Raw genomic sequence first — 15839 nt, 5'->3', positions numbered from 1 at the left:
TGTATTCATGATAAATATTTCCATGTATGTTGTACCAAGCCTGGCTGTGGACAATAGAGGTGAAGTTGCTTCATGCTCTTTTGGTCAACCTTTTGCAACAATTCAGCAGTCTAGCTGCTGCTGCAAAATTAATCCTTTTTGTATAAAAGAGATGAAGAAGGGTAACAGGGCTTCTAAGGTGACATGACAATCCAATATGTATGCCTTGTCCACAGAGGAAAGGTTGAGCAATGCTGACTGACTCGTCTTAAACTGTAGGAAAATACTGTTTTGTCTGTGGTTTTGCAAACAATCAAAATTGCAACCTCTGGGTATTCAAGATGCCTTTTTCTTTTTACATAGCTGCTGCGTAATCTGTGGACTGTGGGACTAGTTTGTAACAACTTTCTTTGGCTTTCAAACTTCTTTTAGACCTGTTATCACACAGACCAAGTAGCCTGGGTTGTCTTTGTGATGGATCTGAGGAAGCTTTGTGCACAGGTGTGTGTGGATGTGGGCAATTAGAAGACAGTAACCACTAAACGGTCCTCAGGTTTTTGAGGTCTTTTACGTATGCCTGAGAAGTGTTTGGTAAGACTGTATCTGGCTTTTAAAAGCAGCAGTTATTCTTGGTTATTCTTTAAGGCTTCCTTTCCAAACTGTGGCCTATTACCACATCTCTTTTATATTACTTCGTTTGGTGTTTCTTATTCAAACGAGTTTTGAAAAGGACAAGGAAAAAATACACATTTTATAATTCTATCTTTAATTTTTGATTTCTTGAAAAATTCCCACTGAATTAATGGGACATAGCATATTTTCATAGGAGTTCTGAATTTTCCAGGTGCTGTAGAAGATTAGCTCCAAACAAGAAAAACATTTGAAGTTCAGAAAGCTTTCTGTAGTGCCAAGAGCTTGATACACCAGTCTGTCAGAAAGTTTTTATTCCACAGAAACAATTCAAATCAGACAAGATGAAGTTCCTCTGACTTTTGAAATGCATCAACTGATAATGTACCTCTGAACACTTCAGTAGAATGAAACTTTGTTTGTTTGCCTTGGTTAATTTATTTCTTTGCATTTTCCCTTTTATGTGATTTAATCTTAAATTATCTGTCAGTTACTGGTGTATGTTTTAAAAGAGACGTTTTTACAAGGAGTTTAACTACACTGCTTATAACTAATGTTTATTTTATCCTTGTATCTAAGCGAAGTTATGATCCCATAGTAAGCACAAGCCCTTGGGTTAGAAAATACTCCCTATGACAAACTTCCTTTATGCTGGAGACAACTTTTTTCTTTTGGCTATTATTTTAAATAGGCTTAATAGTAGTATCAAGTCTATGATACATATTCGATTTGAAAAATGTTTATTTTCATATCAGCAAAGTCCTGGTGTTTCAAACTTTACATGCTTTTCTCTGATATTTGCAAATATTCATTTACATGCAACTATTGTTAATAGTTGTATTAAGCACCATATGATTTCTTAAGTGCCCTTGATCTTTGTTTTTGCATGGACTTCTGACTTTTGTGTTCTTTTTAGAAAGCATTTATGAATTCATACTTACACGTGAAAAATGTAGGGAGTGCTTTAATTACCTTGTGGCTTGACAAAAGATAGTGTGCTGTTTTTTAGGTCATACCTCTGATCTCGCCTTCTCCAGAAGGTCAACTGAAATAAGATTCTTCTGATATTTTAAAAATATCTATTAGGAAATCAGCTGCTATGCGGAGCTACAAATATCAGAAATGTAAGGACAAATCCTTATGTAGTTTTTGAAGTGGGCACACAGGAGAGGAGTGAAGGATAGATACAGCAAGACTGTCGGCTGGTAGGAATGTACCCAATTGCTACAATCAGCCAAATGTGTTTAGGAGGGTGAGTCTCCTCACCTTTGAGATGTTTTGGAGGCAACTCTTGTTTGGGTATGTTCTCTCTGTCCTTGGCTGCAGAAGATGGTCCTGGAGAGGTGACCAGACTGGCATGGTAGAGCTCAGCTTTTCCACACAGAACAGTCGGTAGGATTAGTGTGGTGAGATGCCCTAGCTTTATTCCCCGTCTCTCTGGCATCTGAAAGCAGCTGGAGGGCATGAGTTCAGACAGTAGCAATTCAGGAATAGCAGTGGTTAAGAGGGAAGGTAAGGGGCTTACCATCAGAGACAGAATAGAAAGACTCTTAGGTTTAACTGCAAAGTAGGGATTAATTCACAGGTGGTGGAAAAGTCATTTCTTTACTTTCATACAAGTAATTATCATAAATGTGAATACAAGCAATTATTACTTATCAAGTGGTAGGTAATTATACAATTAGGGGTAACAAAACGTCTAACCATGCTGATGGGTGTAAGTGAACACCAAACCCCATGGCACAGGTATTTTTTGAAAACAAATTTCTGGTACAGAAGTGTGGGTGTGACATAGGCTGCTTTGATCTGCCAGGAGCATTGTCAGGTTAGAGTGGCCAGCTGTCCACAGCAGTGATGAAGGATGCTGGTCAGGCTCTAGGCTCAAGCAGCTACCTCTTAAGAATATCACTGTACCACTGTGTCATAGCCGTATTCACATGGGATTTTCCATGCTGCACTGCTCTTTTCAAACACAGGTGGGATTGAACCTGACAAATTTGCCTCATCTCGTTCCTCATAGCACTAATGCCTGGTATTCTCTGGCCTTCCTTGAATCCTACAAATTTGGGGAACAGAAAAATAACAGATAGCAACACCTTAGCTAAGACATTTGTAGGATTTGCAAGCTTTTGGAATATAGGCTTGACGGGTCCATCCACTTAAAATCTCAAATGACGTAAAATCTCTTTATTTGGGTTTTTCAGGCAAAAAACTGCGTTACACTTAAAATCACCCCATTTAATTCTAGTGATGTTGGCTGAGACTAGAGCTGGTGTCTGGTGGTCAGGCAGGGCCAATCCAGTGAAGCAACAGGGAAACTATTTCTTTTTTTTCCTCATAGATTTTTATTAGTGCTGTAACCTTTTCAAGTAATGAAAAATGTGACTTAGCATGTGTCAATTCAGTGCCCCTGTTGTGGGGAGGGTTAAGTGGCGGGGAAGGATCAGAAAGGGGAATAATTGCTGTATGGAAGCTTAAGACACCTTGAGAACAAATCCCAGGACCAGTAAGGCAAAACTTGCCTGGCTTTGGTCCTGTTACTTTAACCTCAGTTTAGCTGTGAAGTAGGGTATTGCTGAACTCACTAGATCTCCACTAAGACATTGTGAGGACTATCTTCTGATCTTTTTTACCAAAGCATAATCAAAGCAGTGGATTTTATTATGCCCTTACTAAAAGCAAATTATATTACTCTGGAAACCTCTGTCAGCAAAACTTTTGTCTTAGTAGGAAAAATAAATTGTTTATTGTCACGACACTGTCCCTTAATGGCAGTGGCTGTGTTGTTGCTGTAAAATTGCAGAAATTAAATACTGCAGTGGAAGACTTCTGTTAATACGCTCATTCAGACCAGGCATTTAGTTAATGGGCAACATAGTTTGTCTTTCTTTAATGCAAATATCATCCTATAATCTTGCTGAGGCTTTTGTCTGCCAAAAGTGTGTGTATGTGTATGTATGTCCATACATGTCGTGTCTTATTTTAAAGTATTGCCATTCTTCATACTCTGCTATTAATGACGTTTTTTCCTCTAAATTTTCTTGAAATAATGTTGTATCTGAAAATGATTAAAAGGGGATTCTGAGAAAGTGCTTTGATGTGTTTTGATGACACATCTCTTGGCGCTCAGGCTCTCGTTGCTTAGTCTATATTTCTGAGGCAGTGCCATGTGCTCTGAAAGGACAGCACATTGTGACAGAAGTTTTGCTTTTGTAAAATCAGTGCTTTTGACACTTTGAGAGCACCCTTCATTTGTGAAAACCATGCCAGTCAATTCTCATGGAAAAGGTAGAGACAAAATAGTATCCAGCTTCCTCTTGGAACATTGAACCAACAATTCTCTAAGCACTGCATATTGTTATGCAGGATGTTTTTCTCCCAGCGTGCCAATCAAATTAATTTCCATTAGTCATCGAGTCTAAGTACTGAATGTGGAATGCATTTTTCCGAAGCAGCACATTATCTTTGGAAAGGAAGCTAGAGCTGCAAATGTTATAAGCACTGAAATATCCTTGGCAGTATTTCAGTTTTCCTCTACTCATTGCTGAAATTCCAGTACTGGAGCTCATACCTGTTCAGATGTATAATACTGTCAAGTCAGTAGATGAACACTTGTCAGGACCTTAGTGTAAAATGTGTCATAATTTTGTTCTTTAGTATATGCAATAATGTCAACATGTTGAAGTGGTATTTGATATTGTTATGAATCCCGCAAAATACATTGCTTTCTTTTTTTTCCCCTCTGCAGTTCAGATGGAGAAAATGGAACAGATGAAAGAAAAAAGCCAGGAAAATCACCTATTCTGTTGCTGCAGACTCCTACCGGTGAAGTGGAACATTTTGATAACCGGAAGAAAGTTGATGTTGCTAGGTAATGGTCAGGAGCATTGTCACGTTTCTGCTAGTGAGATAATCAGAATGTTTACCATCCATTCAAGAAGCTAAACTGAAAGGCGAGATTTAGCAGACATCTCAGTTGTGGGTTGCCTTGCACACGATATGAGTAAACAGGGATCAGAGCCTACATCCAGGAGCTGATATGTCATTTCCCAGAAGCAGCCAGAACAGTGGGAATATGAACTTTTGGGCTGTCTTAGTTTTCCTGTTCTGGGGAAAAATATGTTGCACTGTTCAGTGCCTCTGCTGGTTATATCTCTTTCACAGCCAGTTTGACAAGCAGAAGTCCACCACACAGTGGACTTAAATACAGATTTTGCATCCCTTTCACTTTCAACTGAGCAGCCACTGCAAAAGTCAGCAGTCAACCTGACACTGTGGTTCTGGTCACAAGTCAGATAGTTGCAAAGCATCACTTAATTTCCTCAAGCATCTTTAAGGAGAAGGTGTTTGAAGTAATACGAAGAAATTAATGACTACTTGTTTATGTAAACATTCCTTAGTTTTATCTCTCTCATACAATTTAACTGTGTGCTGCAGAGGGGCTGGCATAGGTTTTGTGTAAGGCTGGCTGTTCAGTTTGACTGGTATATTGCATGGAAATATATGGGGCTATCCATGTGTATGGGAGGTTTCTGCTATAAGGCATTACAGTTTTGCATAAGCATTACAGTTTTGACTGGAAACCCTGAACCTCACAAGTTTAGGAAATAGAGAAGACTTACCATGCAAGATACGGTGCAGTAACGGAAGCTTGTAGCACCTTTTTTTCCCCATGGTATTAGCGCTGCTCAGCACGACACGTTCTTCCAGTCATTCAGCAGAGTTGCTGTATTGTGTTTTATCCTTCCTGCTGATCTTCGCCAGTCTGCATCTGAAGGCCTCTAAAAAGAACTAACTTCTTTTATAGCCTGTTTATACATTTTTCTTCTGCGTGCAGTGTAAGCTCAGGGATAATGTTCTCTTTCTCATTTCTGCAGTGTTATCCCACCTCTGTTTTTGTTTTTCTAAACAGTTCATGTCATGAGTTTCTCCTGTATAAAACAAACAAACAGAACTTACTTTCCCATCGTCCTCAGAGATTTTCCTCTATACTCATTCTAAAAACCCAACAACTCAGAAGTAGTTGTTTCTCTTTTTCCAGTATGAGTGGCTAAAGCTGTACAGGAACAATTTCCTACCCAACTGTCAATCATAACTCCCTTTCATTTATTGGAGACCTCGCTTCTAGGATTGCTGGCTATCTTCATGATTTCCATACACTACTCTGCACAGTTCATAGCCAGTCTTTGATTTGTGCATCTGTGTTTCTTTGTTGCACTTTCCAAATGGGACCGCCTTTTGTAGTACAAGTTCATAGCTTCAAGTACGCTGCCTTGCACTCTCTATGACTATGTTTTGCCTTACTTTTCTTACATTACTAAGTAACATGCTTAGTATTTTATGTGTTGACCAGAAACAAACAAATGTGAAGCTAAGCACTCTGATGATACATTGTTTGTAAAAATGCCTTGATTATTATTTTTTTTCTTCCTTACAATTAGTAATTTAGAATATTCCTTCCAAATTAAAAAAGACCTTCAGTGAGGACTAGCATGGTTTAAGGCTAAGACAGACTCTTCTTCATTGCTGTACAGTCCTTGAAGAATTGGATAATTGCTACTGAAGGATTAATGTGTTTTATAGAAAAGCATGTCCTGTTGGTAACTTATAAAGATACATGAAATGAGATCAAGCATCTCACATAGTATGTCTTTTTTATTTTAAGGACAAAAAGCAGTTCAGACAGTCCACTCCTGACAACAGATATCAAGAATGATTCCAAGATTGAAAGGAAAAAACGTGTCTCAAATCAGGTAGGGCAGAGGATGGACTTGTTTGTTTATGTCTAGTAAGAGTAAATACAAAACTGCACAAGAGCACTGTTGTTTACTAGTATTATAGTTCATGGTTATATAAGAATACAGGTTCCTTTATTCATCTGTGTAGGGTAATGACTTTATAACCACATAGCGAAAGTGAGGATTTACTATAAAGCAAATGGGCAAAATGAGAAGGTACTGGGAGAATATGCAGTGGAATGGGTCACTTAATCATAAGAATATCTAATAAGGCATGTATCTTTGGTGGTGGGGCTTTTTGTTTTTTAGCTGAAGGCAAATGCACACTTTCATAAGCTGTTTCTGGATGTTCCCATTGATGAGCCACTGAAACAAAGTAAGTATTAAGACCCTTGTCACTGCTGGCTGTGGACCAAAATACTGTTGTTACCTGCCAACTGTGGCAGCATATAAAAGGCACTACGTACGTTTTAAAATCCTTAAACTACAGCTGCCTGTAGCTGCAAGGCCTTCACCTGCATGCAGTGGATGCTTCCATTGTAATCTTGCAAAACACAGATTTCTTTATTCTTCAGGTGTTGGGCATGTTTTGGAGTTGTAGTTTACTTTGCACTTCTTCACAGAGTAACCCAGTGCAACATTTTTTAGTACTGAAGCTCCCTCACTAAAGGCACTGCTTAATTGAGACAGCACCAGTCAGGTGACTAGCTTGGGCTTTTCTTGTTGTTGATGGTGCTCTGAAACTTAAAAGCACTGGTGGGAGGAGGACTTAAAAGATTCTACTGTTTCCTGTGATAGTTTTAACAAGTGAATTCTACATAGAGATGACGGGCAAACATTTCTTGAAAGGAATACAAGGATAGCAGTTCATGAATTAGAATTGCTTTTGCTCAGTGGTTGTGAAGTAAAAGCAGGATTATTTTACATGTGTTCTACCTCTATTGGTCATCTGGTCCAGACAACTGCTTAAGACCTAAAAGTTTTAAACTTAAAACATTTAATTTATGCTTTTGATATTTACATAATACAGTTACCAGAAAGCTAGTCTAAAACTTTGTAGGAGCCTAGGTGGTACTCTTTCAGAAAAGATTCTTGGCTTATGGGAGCCAAGTTATGCATTTCAGTCTTTTTCAGATGTTTTGAATTAAATTTAGGCTTGTGAAATCTTCTGAGCTTCTCTATGTATTCTTAAAACTTTTTGAATATTTCAAGGTTTGACAATGTTTATCAAAAGGCATATACCCAAACAAATTATGGCTTTAAAAAAAAAAGAGCAAAAAAAGATGCCAAATTTTTATTGTGGGTTATGGCTACCTTAAATATTATAGAATATCTTTGTGTTTTAGGTTTTACCTGTGCTCTGCAGAAAGAAATTCTGTACCAAGGAAAGTTATTCCTTTCTGAAAACTGGATTTGCTTCCATTCCAAGGTTTTTGGTAAAGACACTAAGGTTTGTAAAATCATTGTGTATGAAATAGTAATGCTGTTCCTTAGGAATCTGGTCATCACTAGAAGTTCAATCTATTGTGCAAGGCTAGAAAACACGCACTGAATACATGGACTGTTCAGAATCTAAGCCCAAAAATCATTCTAGGATTGAGTGTCTATCAAGTATTTCCTGTCTGGAAAAAAAAAAAAAAAAGGTGAAAGGAAAGGATATGAAATATAATGATGCCAAGCCCACTTAACAGAAACTGTACAAAAATGTGTCTTTTGTGTTTGAAAAAGAGGAGGAGGAGGCAGGGTTGAAAAGTTTAAGGACTACATTGGGGAAATGAAGGGAAGGATCAAGCATGCTGAGTAACAGACAATTAAAGAAGAAACTAAACTAGTCTTCAGAGAGGAGTGGCAAAGGGGCTCTTCTAGCAGATCCTTCTGGTTTTGCATGAACAGACGAGTGGGAAAGAAAAAACAGCCTGCAAGGTTTTAACTTGTGAGTCTAATGTGAAGAACAGAAATAGGACATGAACAATTGGGAAGATCCTAATTTACTAGTTCATCATTTACTCTTTTCTCGATATAGATATGACCCACATAAGGTTTTAGGCCAGCCCCTGTGGCAAATACTATTTATACAGATAAAAAAACTGTGTCCAAGAAGAGGTGGGTTCTGTTTTTATTGGTTTGGAGGTTTGGGGTCTTTTTCTTTGTTTATGTAATCTCTGTTCTGTCTTTGAGCTTTTATTGGGAAATGGCTTGATTTTTGCTTCCTTCTTTATCAAGTACTTCCTTGAATGATTTCCTGTTCAGATCAAGACCCTTCTCAGTGAATTTAGGTGCTGAAACCAGTTTAGTACTTGCAATATCTTATTTCTCTTCTGTCAAATGTTGTGATGGAACACGGTATGTCTTTGAAATGGCTTTTAGGAAGGTAGAATAGGTTTAAAAAAATGATTAAAATGATTAACAACACGCTGCTGAGAGTGACTTAATGGCTTATTGCATATTACTGCTTGGCCAAGAAACTGAGCTATGGTTGTTTCCTAGTTGATGGATTGTATTAGTTACAGGTAGTATGTTAATGTGGGTGGTTTGCATGTCAGTGAAAGCTATGTAGCACAACAAGGAAATCAAAATTAACAAAGGGTTGGAGACTAGTTCATCATTTACTCTTTTCATTCATAGTTAGTAACACCTATCCTGTCATTAAAATTAAAGTTGCCATGTAAGTAATCTCCTGTTCAGCACAAATGAAATGTGCATGGGTCTATTCCAAGCTGAGGGACAGCTTTCTAAAATTCAAGCTAAGCTAAATGTATATTACTAAAATTCAGTAAGAGTCTGCCAAGTAGAATAGAAAGACATTAAAAAAGATGCAAAATGATAATCATGTAGTTCTAGAAAATAATGTTTGTAGAATATTTTTTAGAAAACATTGAGGGGAAAAAATGAAGAGTGAAAGATTGGCCTGGTCTTTTACTTCCGTCTGTCTTCTTCAGCCCCTTCAACACACACACTTTAAAGCTAGGTTCAGTCACGTAGAGCATGCACTGACTTTTAGTAATATCATCAACAAAACAACAGGGAAATCAGGGATATAATAAAGAATAATGTAAAAGAGGGAGGAGGAAATCAAGCTTAACTGGAAAAACCACCTTCACAGCAGTCACGTATATTGACAAAGTTGCCAAGATGCAAAATCTCTATTACTTGGAACAATCTAAACTTATTCAGAACCCATCTATTTTGAGAAGCAGCAGGTCTACATGTTCTATTTAATTTTTCAACACAGGTTTTCTACCTACAGAATCTTTGTTAAAACCTTTGGTAGGTGAAATAGCTATGCAAGTCAGGAGACTTGAATCTGCAATGCAAACACTTTGCATGTTCGAAAACAAGATTCCTTCTGCAGGACTTAATTGGCTTTGAAAGAGTTCACTCTTTCCATGTCATTCTGTTTTGGCTATACACCTGTCTTGGCCTGCGATCTTTCCTGGAGCTAAGCATCATCATAGTGTTTTAGTTGCTTTCCAAGATACCTGCAGGAAAACTTTGTTTCGTGAAAGAATTATTACTCCAGACAGAAATAAAATACTTTGCAGTGATTTTCCCATTTTAATCTAATGTTGAAGTAAGAGTGCAGTAAGCAAGTAGTTAATCCCACTTAAGTACTCTTTAGTCTTGATTACAGTAACGTTATCCATCAAAATTGTAGGCAACAGAATGCCATTAACATCTCTTATTTAAAGTTCTTTGAGGTGGACTGAACCGATTCAAAACTTCTAAAACACGTTTTTTATTATTACTGTTAGAATTTCTGCTGAAAAATCTGTGTTGTTTTTGGGTTTTATTTGTTTTGGCGTTGTTTATTTGCTTTTTAAAAGTGATGCAAATTGTTTTCTGACTGCATGACAGTTCTGTTTTTCTCCAGTCAAACACCCATCATAGCTGCCCCCTTCTTTCCACCCAGAAAAAAAAGTTTTTGGAATGAAAGTGTTACAAAAACTTTGTGGAACAAGAAAATAATCCACTTCAAGAAAAAGTATAGTGGAGTAGCTGTTTAATAACTTCTTTTCAAAAGACTTGACCTCTGAAGCAGGACAAATAGACTTGACATATCAAGAACCGATAGAAAAATGGTGTCCAGACTTACAGGCCTAGGCCTAAGGATAAGATAAAATTACAGGCATTGGATTTTGTTTTGGTTGTCTTACACCCCTCACCCCACCCCCAGACGCACCCCCTTCCCCTCTAGCACAGATTTTTTAAATGAAACTAAGCACTGAGTAATTGAGTGACTTTCTGGCCTTTATATGACAATCAGTGAAGTGATTAGCCATGCTTAAACAGTGGCTGGAAATCTTGCATCCAGACAAACATACACAAACAAATTTTTTGTTACCTGAAGCAAATGATAATTTTTCATTTCATGACTTGATGTTGCTTCGCACTTAGCTTTTTTTCAGAATAATAACAAGGTTTTATGAAACAGAACAGAGTTAACTTAAAACACATCAATTCAGGAGAACTCATTTCAGTGTTCTAATCACTCATTGGTCAATCTTTGGACACTTTTAATTCTGAATCTCTCAGGTAGTTGAAGCAAAGGAATATTTAACAGAAGCTGTCATCTATCCATGTGTATCCTGGATTGATATATTTGTCTAACTTCCTAAGCTCTAGGCTTTCCAACAGTAAGTCAAACCAGTTATTCAGTCCTTTGTTATGTGAGGTTTACAAGACCCCATAAAGAATATCTGAATTGAAATACCCTGAAACCATCACTAATGCAGTTGGATATAAATGCAAAGGAGGCGAAATTGAGAACTTTCCAACATAAATGTTGAAGTTTGGATGGCACAGACAAGAATCAATTTAAATGAGACAGTAGGTATGTGGGTATTGGATCATTCAGTGATACTGAAGGACAAGCTGTTTACTCAGCTGCTTGTTGCAAATTAAGGGGTCTGTAAAGTGGTGAAGAGTTATAGGTTCATTCTTCAACAAGCCTCTTGTCTGATGTGTTCTGAAGTGTTTGTTATTGTTTTTTTTTTCCTAAACAGGAAGCCTAACTTTAAGACTAGTTTGTTCTGCAGATCTACTGTGAACTAAGCCCATAGTCTTTTAAGAGCTGGAAGGAGTAAGAAAAGGAAAACATAAGCAAAAGCCTGGACTAGCATCTGATCAAAATAGAAATAAAAATAGTTAAGAAATAGCGTTGTTCTGAAACCATACCTACCCAAATGAGTTGTTAGTAATCAGGGATATAGCAGATAAATATTTGTGTGTAGAGCACTGAAGATCTGATTTATAGCAATTAGTAGACTGGCTCCTTGTGTATGCAGATTTGTGTGCATGTATTGGGACTAACACTACAATGGTCTTGTTTCAGATTAGCATACCTGTGCTCTCAGTGACACTTCTGAAGAAAACCAAAACTGCCCTTCTTGTGCCAAATGCTCTGATCATAGCAACAGTCACAGATAGAGTAAGTACTGGTAGAGGACAACACTTCCATACCCCACTGCTTTCTTTTTCACTTTTTTCCTGCTTTCTTGCCCTCACTATTTACAGGCAGTAATCGTGAGGGATTCTTGAAGGTGCCAGGTGGTCATTTAAACAGCTAGAAGAATTGGTAACCTGTCATCATTTAGATTTTGACCCTGGAGGATCTGGTTTCTTAGGGGATAATTTGAGCTTCTTCTGCCTCCTCTCTGGTGACAGGCAAGGACCATTTTTTCCCTCCTGCTAACTTCCTGTCTTTTTTCTTTGGACCTGCAGCAAACAAAGTTATATTTAGCTTTATGAGGAGAAGAGAAAGGTAATCTCTAGTTGCAACTTGTTGCTTGTAATCTGTCATTCATCATTCTCAAAGAATGCTATGTAGTGGCACTGGGGGAACTAAAACAATTGGGTCAGAAAGTGTATGCAGGGAGGGTTACCTACATTGTTGGCAGCCCTTTACAGTATTCTTACATTTATTTGGGTGACTCATCTGATCAGCAACACCCTAGCTGCAACAAAATACAGTTTCTCCCAGTAATTCTCTGTTGTAATTGCATCAATCTGTAGAAAATGTGATTATCCATCCTATCAGCAGCTTTAGAAATGACCCATTTTCACGGCAGAATAGTTTTGTGGACATGGGAGAATGTACAAAGAATGAGCTTTTTTTTTTTTTAAGTTAGGGAAAACACAGTATGCAAAGTCTTTAAAACAAACAAGAAAAATTGTTTTGAATAATAGATCTGGCCTATACTCTGGTTTCTGCAGCAGAACATGGTGAATTTTCTGTGCTTGTTCCGTGTTCCATGTGATTAACCTCAGTTCATAGGTTTAGAAAGAGCAGACGTTTTCCCTGCTATATGAAGGTTCTTTAAAATAGTTACGTGATCAACAAAACCACCTACCACTTTTAGTTAGATAAAAGGAAGCTTGCACTGTGTGTCTTTTCTCCAAACAGTTTTGGAAATTTTGTTTTTCAGTACATGTTTGTCTCCCTGCTCTCCAGAGATACCACCTACAAGCTATTAAAATCTATCTGTAGACATCTTGGGGTAAGTACTAATGGGAATGAAAATGGTATGTAGCTTTGTGTTCATTATTACTGCTTTACTGCTTTTAAATGCTAGGCAGTTGCTAAATGTGTTCCTTGTTAAAACTGCTGTTTTTTTCAGGATACAAGTATGGGCAACAGTTCCAATCCATCTTCTGCTGAAAACAGCTTCAGGGCTGATCGTCCTACAACTCTGACCCTGGTAAACAGCTTCAGTGTTTGTTCTTTTGTTGCATGGCGCTGTTCATTGCAAGTCCCACTTATAAATTCTGAGGGAAGGAAACCAAAGGGATTTGTGACATCTGTTTCTGAAGCTTCTATGAGCTATTTAACATTAAGAAGCAGTGGAAATGATTAGCAAAGGTGTAGTTTGATCTGATTAGGTGCATATGCCCTACATATTTCTCTGTAGCTGACAGATTTCACAACTCTCGGTACTAACTTACAGTTGCCGCTTCCTCTGCCATTGACTATTTTTGAAGTGTTTCTTGTTGCAATTCTTCCTTTGTGAACCAGCTCAGACAACTGAAAGAGCTGTGTTAGCCACATGTGATGACCAGATTCTAACTAGTAATGCCTGTTCTAGACTTCTGTGTTTGTCTAATAGCATTTCTTTTGCTGACAGGCTTAATCTCTTTACTTAAATGAGGGCAGGAAATGGGGCTTAAATTCTGGTGATAAGGGGCCTATTTTGCTGACATTGATCTTAACATCTTGATATCAAAAATTGTTCCTGGTCAGACAGTTTTAAATCTGTAATTGCTTGTTCGGTTTCTAAAGGGAGGTCAGAGGAAGTAAGACCGATTAGACTTAGAACAGGGCTGAATGTTGCTGTGATTCTTTTTCCATCAGGATTTCAATGAGGACTATTCTGATCTGGATAGAATAGTGCAGCAACGAAGACAAGAGATGGAGGAGTCCAGTAGCACAGGCTCACAGACCCCAGAGCTTGAATGCTTTCAAGGTGAGTGGGATCATGGGGCCCCAAGAAAATGGGTAGAGCTTAGCTCTCAGTTTTGCTTCTGCAATCCCCTTCTCATGTGGAGGTGTATCTGTGTTCTCCACAGTCCTGTGGAGTCCTTTCTTTTTATCTAAGATCTTCCTCCAAGTCACAATAACTGAGTTTCCATTATTATACCCCTTTGTCATCCAGAGTTAAGAAATGACTTTGTAAGCATCAGGTTTGATTTATCACTACTGCCTCCAGTTGCATGCACTGTCTGCTCCCTATCAGTTATGCTACCAGATATACAACTTAGGAGGTGTTTTTCCTTTTATTCTTCTCTTTTGTTGTTGTTTTTTTTTTTTTTTTAGTGAACTATTTTGAAGTTGTTCAAGTTACACAGTAACGTCTTCGAATCTATACGAATAAAGATTGTGCTCTGTCATTCACAGGCTTTTAGTCATCAAAAAAAAGATTTTTGAAATGGTTTTCCTTTTTTTTTTTTAAACCCTGGTTTTATTCTTTGCAGTCATAAAGAAACACACTGCACATAAGTTCATAAATATTGCAGAATTCATTTAATGTGGCACATGCTGAATGTTATTAACAGCAAAATCTAGGGTATTAGTCTGCTATGCAATTACTATATATTAGCATATTAATGTGGTTTTGTTCCATTTTTATTCCTGGTTCCATCTAGACTTCAGTGAATTTGTATAATTAGAAATTTTTACCTTTACTTTCAAATGAAACATTATAAATATATTTTTTAATAGCAGTTTTCAGTTGGGTTAGTTTTATTTAACTCTTCTTTCTTCCGATGTCAATTTTGTTCAGTAGTACAATTTGAGGTTATTTGCTTTCGTATTTACTGTGTGTGTTTTTAATTGTTTGGTGTTTGTGGAGCAGTACCTAAATTTTAGTGTCATTACTTGCAGTGTGAATGCTTCTGAATAATAATCTAACTTGCTGTCTTTCTTCCTTAAGGCTGATAACTACTTCAAACCTTTCAATTTTCTTTTACACAGCAGAAAAAAAGCAATATTCAGTTAAAGAATCGCTAGGAATTAAAGGAAAATCATTTGAGGGGCAGATGTCCCTTGTGATTCTGTTTCTTGGTATCATTAGATCAGTCCAGAATGTACAAGTAAAACATGAGCAAATCTGTGTGAGACAGGATTTTTCTGTCCTATCTCACTCAAGATATCATCTGCAATTAGGAAAAAAAAAAAAAAAAGGGGGGGTTGGGCAGGAGAGGGAGCTATAGTCTTCCCTTTTAAAGTAACAATGTTTTATCTCCATTTGAAATTGCTATTAAAGTACTTTGGAATCATCACTATTGTATATTCAGTCCTTTTGAGAGATTACTTCTGGGTCTGTTTAATCTTCTGACTGGAAATTAATTGATAATCTGTGGAGCTTGCATGGGCTGCCATATCTCAAAGGATCTGGAAATGTAAATTTACCATACACAATCCTCTTCCTGTCCAGGTGCTTCTTTCTGTTTTGTCATTATGTTGAATTATCATGCAAACTGTTTTAAGGACAGTAAACCAACTGCTGCTTTCTATCCATGTCCAGAAATGCTTGTTAAACTCTTCCTGTTTCTTGACAAACTTAAGCTACTGATAGTTTCCTTTGACTTCATATTTTGGCTTTATTCAAAATCTTGCTTTTGACAGATTATCATGTCGTTGAGACACAGACTCACTTGAAAGTTTCAAAGACCGAAGCAAAGTCTGCCCGTTCAGATGCGCACAGTAAACACATACCTGAAGGAAAAGCCAGAAATGGTCTTCGAAATGGTAAGGAATTAAAGGCAGATCTTCAGTTGGAGTTAGTTAAGTTCATATAATTTATATCATCTGTTGCATGCTTCAAAACACCATTTGTGTACCCTGCTGTGTTTTGATCAAAATAACACTTTGTTCTTTTCCTAGGAGGTCATTCTGAAGCTTTCAGATTCTTCCACAAAATGAAGTCCCAGAAGCTCTTATCGCTGAACCACATACTTATATTTTATGCAGTTCTGTAAGTAAACAATTAATATAAA

General features: G+C 37.4%; 1 protein-coding gene across 1 annotated transcript in view; it reads left to right on the top strand.

The window, feature by feature from the left end:
• Positions 1 to 15839, top strand: part of GRAMD2B (GRAM domain containing 2B) — a 52275-nt gene that overhangs the window by 29866 nt on the left and 6570 nt on the right. Inside the window, exons 3-12 of the mRNA XM_050716542.1 lie at positions 4358 to 4480; positions 6275 to 6362; positions 6657 to 6723; positions 7694 to 7797; positions 11680 to 11775; positions 12773 to 12844; positions 12965 to 13045; positions 13696 to 13807; positions 15469 to 15591; positions 15727 to 15817. Coding sequence (XP_050572499.1) covers positions 4358 to 4480; positions 6275 to 6362; positions 6657 to 6723; positions 7694 to 7797; positions 11680 to 11775; positions 12773 to 12844; positions 12965 to 13045; positions 13696 to 13807; positions 15469 to 15591; positions 15727 to 15817 — 957 coding nt within the window. The remainder of the gene's footprint in view (positions 1 to 4357; positions 4481 to 6274; positions 6363 to 6656; positions 6724 to 7693; positions 7798 to 11679; positions 11776 to 12772; positions 12845 to 12964; positions 13046 to 13695; positions 13808 to 15468; positions 15592 to 15726; positions 15818 to 15839) is intronic.

Source organism: Cygnus atratus, chromosome Z (assembly GCF_013377495.2).
Source record: "Cygnus atratus isolate AKBS03 ecotype Queensland, Australia chromosome Z, CAtr_DNAZoo_HiC_assembly, whole genome shotgun sequence".
NCBI classification, from domain to species: Eukaryota; Metazoa; Chordata; class Aves; order Anseriformes; family Anatidae; genus Cygnus; species Cygnus atratus.
The sequence above is the reverse complement of the archived record's forward strand: the minus strand, read 5'-3'. Positions and strand labels throughout refer to the sequence as shown.